Source organism: Myotis nattereri, assembly GCF_964212035.1.
Source record: "Myotis nattereri genome assembly, chromosome: 18".
Taxonomy (NCBI): domain Eukaryota; kingdom Metazoa; phylum Chordata; class Mammalia; order Chiroptera; family Vespertilionidae; genus Myotis; species Myotis nattereri.
The window spans coordinates 15,597,080-15,603,191 of NC_138093.1; the positions used below are offsets into that span (position 1 = coordinate 15,597,080).

General features: G+C 54.8%; 1 protein-coding gene across 1 annotated transcript; it reads left to right on the plus strand.

The window, feature by feature from the left end:
- Positions 1–1,601: 1,601 nt before the first annotated feature.
- On the plus strand, positions 1,602–2,702 carry RXFP4 (relaxin family peptide/INSL5 receptor 4; the record flags this gene model as incomplete). Its single annotated transcript, XM_081112269.1, is given in 5 exon segments — positions 1,602–1,642; positions 1,644–1,796; positions 1,798–2,309; positions 2,312–2,626; positions 2,629–2,702. Coding segments are annotated over 5 exon segments (1,095 nt in total).
- Between the last annotated feature and the right edge of the window lie 3,410 nt (positions 2,703–6,112).

Here is a 6,112-nt window from a genome sequence, read left to right on the forward strand (position 1 = left end):
ACTGAGATCATGGGGAGACAGGATGAGGTGTGGTGAGGGTGTATCTCAGGATCCATCCCTGAAATAGCGTTTGGGGGTTGGAGAAGAGTGGGAGATGCCGTTGACTTCCGGCTCCACCGAGGAGAGCAGGAAAGGTGCAGAGGCAGTGCAGTGAGGGAGGTTAGCAGGACTACTGTACTTAACACGCAGAAGCAGGAACAGAGGGAGGGCCTGCCCAGGTCCACTCGGGGCCTCTCCGGCTGTGTTCCCAGTAGGGAGGAAACAGGAAGCGGTGACTTCTCTTTCCCTCCCTGCCCTTAGCCTCAAGGTCACTTGCTGCTGCAGTGAATTAAACCTGTGTTTTAGTTGGCACGGTTCCCTGGGCTTGGTGATAATTGCTCAGTACCCTGCTCCCTTGTGCCACAAACACCCCCAAACTTTTCCTTTAAAATTATAATCATTAGTGCAAATAGCAACGTACAAAGTGCTTTGTTTTTACATGTATTATCTAATTTCATCACACCGATCTTTTTTTAAAAAATATATTTTTATTGATTTCAGAGAGGAAGGAAGAGGGGGAGAAAGAGAAACATCAATGATGAGAGAGAATCATCGATCAGCTGCCTCCTGCACACCTCCTACTGGGGACTGAGCCCACAACCCAGGCATGTGCCCTTGACCGGAATTGAACCCGTGACCCTTCAGTCCACAGGCCAACGCTCTATCCGCTGAGCCAAGCCAGCTAGGGCTACACCGATCTTTTGAAGCAGAGACTTTTATCTGAAAATTTTAAGCAAGGAAACTGAGGCTCGGGGGAGCAAAGTGACTTCCCAAAGTCACGCAGCGAGTGAGTAGCAGATCTGGGACTCCTCTCGCCTGCTTGCTCTCTTTCCCTCCCTCCTCCTCTCCCTCCCTCCCTCTCCCTCTCTCTCCCTGACACCCACTCTGATTTCCTGCCATATGCCCCCTCCAAGTCCCTTCCCCCAGGCTCCAAGGAAGCACTTTCTTTTTTTAAATATATTTTTACTGATTTTTTACACAGAGGAAGGGGGAGGGATAGAGAGCTAGAAACATCGATGAGAGAGAAACATCGACCAGCTGCCTCCTGCACACCTCCCACTGGGGATGTGCCTGCAACCAGGTACATGCCCTTGACCGGAATCGAACCTGGGACCCTTGAGTCCGCAGGCCGACTCTCTATCCACCGAGCCAAACCGGTTTTGGCGAAGGAAGCACTTTCTGCAGAGAAGGGGGCCCCTGCACACTGGCAGGAAGAGGGTCTGCAGTTTGCTTCCTGTCATCCCTGAGATGGGGTGTCTCTGGTTCTCTCCCTGGGTCTGATTTTCATGGTGGAGTAATTCCCCTTTCTCTCCTCTCTACTGCATAGAGCCCTTCCTACACAGATACACACCACACACACATGCGCACACCCCCCATGTCCGGCCCTCTCTCATCCTGCCCCACCCACCACCAATCATGACCAACAGGGACGGGTGGGGTGTCCCATCCACACCCCGCCCTCTGAGGGCCGGAGCCTCCTGTTGAGAGGCCCTGCCAGTCTGGCACTAAGCGGGCTGCCTTCGGCCTTCGCTGCTCAGCACTGTGGCCTCTGATGCCCTGAGATGCCCACACCCAATCTCTCTGCCCCTCTGCCCGTTTTCTGGCTCAGCACCTGCCAGCGGTGTGCTGAGTGTGGGTGATACTGCGCTGCCTGTTGAATTCCCTGCCCTGAGGGTTGTGCTTGCCCTGGCCTATGGGCTTGTAGGGGCCGTTGGATTTATGGGAAACTTGGCCGTGCTGTGGGTGCTGGGTAACTGCTCGGCGAGCCCCTTGCCCACCGTCTGACACTTTTGTCTTCAACCTGGCTCTGGCAGACCTGGGGCTGGCACTCACTCTCCCCTTCTGGGCGGCTGAGTCGGCCCTGGGCTCCCACTGGCCCTTTGGAGGTGCCCTCTGCAAGATGTTCCTGACGGCCACTGTCTTCAACATCTACGCCAGCGTCTTCCTCATCACGGCGCTGAGTGTTGCCCGATACTGGGTGGTGGCCATGGCTGCAGGACCAGGCACCCCTCTTCCCCTCTTCTGGGCCCGCACGGCCCCCCTGGCAGTGTGGGTGGCAGCTGCCCCGTTAGCAGTGCCCACGGCAGTCTTTGGGGCAGAGGGGGAGGTGTGGGGCGTGCGTCTCTGCCTGCTGCGCTTCTCCAGCAGGTACTGGCTGGGGGCCTACCAGCTGCAGAGGGTGGTGCTGGCCTTCGTGGTGCCCCTGGGTATCACCACCACCAGCTACCTGCTGCTGCCGGCCTTCCTGCAAAGGCGGCGGCGGGATAGCAGGTCGTAGCCTGCTCTGTCTGCATCCTGGTGGCCGCCTCCTCCCTCTGCTGGTTCCCCAGCCACATGACCTCTCTCTGGAGTGTCCTCGTGAATTCTGACCTGGTTCCCTGCAACAGCACTTTCTCCACCGTCCACACCCACGTCTGCCCTGTCACCATCTGCTTGGCACACAGCAACAGCTGCCTCAACCCCGTGCCGTACTGTCTCCTGCGGCAGGAGTCCCGGCAGGCCCTGGCAGGCACCTTCAGGGATCTCCGAGCGCGGCTGTGGCCCCAGGACCGGGGTGAAGCAGGGGCCTTAAAGGAGGTAGGCAGGCGGTGAGTGGAGAGCACCCCCAGGAGAGCGGCCCTTCTACCATGCTCACCAACTTGAATAAAGGAACACCTGGGTGAAGGTACAAACTACGCACCCTCTTTCTGGGGTCTGCCAGGGGCAGGATCCGCTCATCCTAGGGAGGGCAGGCCTGTCTGCCAGGCCGACATGCCCTCAGGGAAAGTCTTATCTTCAATTATTCTGGCTGTGGTGGCATGCAGCCAGCGGAGGCCCAGGTCAGGGCTGGTAGGACAAAGCTTATGTCTCTATTTGGAGGTGGGAAAGAAGAGGATCTAAAAATAAACATCTGGACCATCCAGAAGTGATCTTGACTCTTTATCCCAATTCCATCTTCAGTTCAGTGTGGACAAAAGCATTATTTGTCCCACCTCTGCCTTCTGTGAGAATTCCCAGGGAAATTTCCCTAAGGGTCCTAGACTCATGGATCGGGAGCCAGTGCCTAGCCCAGCCGTGGGCAAACTACAGCCCGCGGGCCAGATCCGGCCCATTTAAAATGAATAAAACTAAAAAAAAAAAGTTTGCCCACCCCTGGCCTAGCCTCTCCCCCTGCCTGTCCTTCCTGCTCTCCATCTCAAACGGATGCACCCTTGTTCTTCTCTGGTGCCAGGACCAAAAATGCCCTCCTCCCCTGGCCATCTCCATCTTCTTACCCTCAGCGGTACCCACGGAAACTCGATGTCTGCAAAAACCTCAGCTGCAAAAGCTGTAGTTCCCATGTGGGGAGATGCCACCCGTGGAATCTTGCTGGATCCCTGGCACCAGCCCCGCCCTGTGTAAAACTCTGGCGTTGGCTGGGAGTCCGTGTGGGTCTGTCTCTCCTTAAAGCAGGATTTAGAGCAGGGGTCCTCAAACTTTTTAAACGGGGCCAGTTCACTGTCCCTCAGACCGTTGGAGGGCTGGACTATAGTTTAAAAAAAAAAAAACTATGAACAAATTCCTATGCACACTGCACATATTTATTTTGAAGTAAAAAAACAAAACGAGAACAAATACAATATTTGTATTTGCATGTGGCCCGCGGGCTGTAGTTTGAGGACCCCTGATTTAGAGGGAGAAGTGAAGATAACAAGTCAAGGATGTGGGTGAGGCGTGGTGAGGGGAGAGCTGCAGAATCGGGGTGGGAGAAGAGGCTGAAGGTGGGCTGGAGACGTGGGAAGCATGGCTCGGGGGTGCTATTCTTCCTCCCTATCCCAGAGGCTTCACTCAGAGTCAGAGCGCCTGGACTCACATCCTAGCTCCGAGGGAACTCTTTAAGTTCCTTTCTTTCTCTGTACCTGTTTTCTCATCTGTAAAATGGGTTGCTACCTGATCGTTAGCTATTATTCTTTTTTTTTTTAAATATATTTTATTGATTTTTTACAGAGAGGAAGGGGGAGAGATAGATTGCTAGAAACATCGATGAGAGAGAAACATCGATCAGCTGCCTCCTGCACATCTCCCACTGGGGATATGCCCGCAACCCAGGTACATGCCCTTGACCGGAATCGAACCTGGGACCCTTCAGTCTGCAGGCCGACGCTCTATCCACTGAGCCAAACCGGTTTCGGCATTAGCTATTATTCTTACACTCTGTGTAAAATGGAGTCAGAGAAGGAAAAGGAAACAATGAGGACGTAGCTGGGAGATGGGGCTGGAGGGCCATAGAGGTCTTATCTGGAATGATTTTTAAATGCTCTGGAGTAAAATGAAAATTTTATGTAAGAACTGAGTGAGGGGTTGGCTCCTCCAGCCCCTTTTGAAGGTGTGTTCTTTGGGGCAGGGGGTTCCCCCTTGGTTTCCAGATCCACAGAGACCCAAGACCCAGCAATGATGAAGGTTGGCGATCACAAGGGACTTTCTGGGGGGCAGCCCCTGAAGAGGGAGGTGGCAGAAAGAAGATGGGGTGGAGCTCCCATTTCCATTTCCCCCACCCCAAGCTCTGGCATGTCTCACAACCCTAACAACTCTAGCCACTCAAGGTCCCACAACCACTGGGAGCAGCGCCTGTGTGTGGAGCCCCTCTGGCAAGGGCACCACAGGCCTGCAGGCGCCCCTGCACCAGCTCCATCCGGTTGCCGAGGAGGCTGTAAACAACCACCCAATTCACCACGTAAGCAATACTGAATAGATTTAATTACCCTCTTGTTTAATTTCCTCTTTTTGGTAATGTTTAAACTGATTCTAAAACTCCAGGTCTGTTCCCAGCCGATTCAGGATGGGAAATCCTTACCCACCTAAGCACCCTTTTGCCACCCCACGCCTCAGCTCCTCCAATCACCCTACCTCTGCTGGCTCCGGATATTGGCTCCTGTAGGGGCCTCTGCTTCATGGGACCCAGGGGTAAATGTTGACAAAGTCTAAACAGGTCCAATCCAGAGATGAATGCACCTAGGCCTCCCCTTAGGAGGGGTGGGGAGGCAGGAGAGGGCACAGCCACGGAGGCTGGCTGGGCAGCTCCTCTCAATGGAAAGGCATTGTTTTGGCAAATATCTGGGCCCTGGCTCCTTGTAGCACAGAGAGCTTCGAAACTGCAGGAGAGACAGTTAAAACCGAAAATGGGGCAACAGGACATCTTGTTTCTAAGAATGAGGGGGTTTTGGTCGGGGCGGGGGCGGGGTGGGGGGGAGGTCACAGGAGGGGTAGCACTGCCAGGAATAGAGCTTGGGCTTTACACACACTCCGGGCCTGCCCAGCATCCTTCACTGGGCCACTGTGAACACGTGGGAGGAGCCTGTGTTCCCTTCAGTGGTCTTCGGATGCAACCTAACACCCTCCTCCTACCCAGCACTAGTCTTCCTCCCTCCTCTCCACCTTTTTACAGCCTTGGGTTCCAGCTGACACAGCAGAGGGCTGCTGAGCCACGTGTCAGGGTTTGAAACCTGGAGCTTTGATATTTTTAGGCAGAGTTGTGGAGGGGGAAGTGAAGGCCTGCAGCTGGGCCTGCCACCTAGATGTCCGTGTCCATAAATGACAGCAATTCCTCCTGCAGACTCCGTAATGGATGAGCAAGTACCTCGTAGATGAGCATCACAGGAGTGGAGGGTGCTGGCTGCCCCGCCAAGCCCGCCCCCCACCATGGGATTCCAATTCCTCTTTCTAGCTGAGGTCTTGAGCCCCACTCTTCCCATCTCACCCCATCAGCTCCTATGGACATATGTGCACCTATTGCAGCATTTCTACAACTCTAGACTCGCCTCCCCCCACAGCCCCAGAGTAGGGTATTATCCGGAAACAGGAAGTAAAATTAATCAAAACGAGAACTGAAATTAACCCGGTCTCTCACTGCCTCTCAGAGAGCACAGGAGAGCTCCTCTGAGGGGCACCGTCTGGAAGAGGGTGCCCAGGGCTCTGACACGTGAAGAACCAGGTCAGCATGGTGGCTGAACCTGGAAACAAAGGACACGGAAGAGAGGCTCAGAGGAGCTGTGGCCAGAGGGAGGGGCGGGGGCCAGACGCCGAGGCCGTCTCTGAGCACAGCATGCAAATGAGA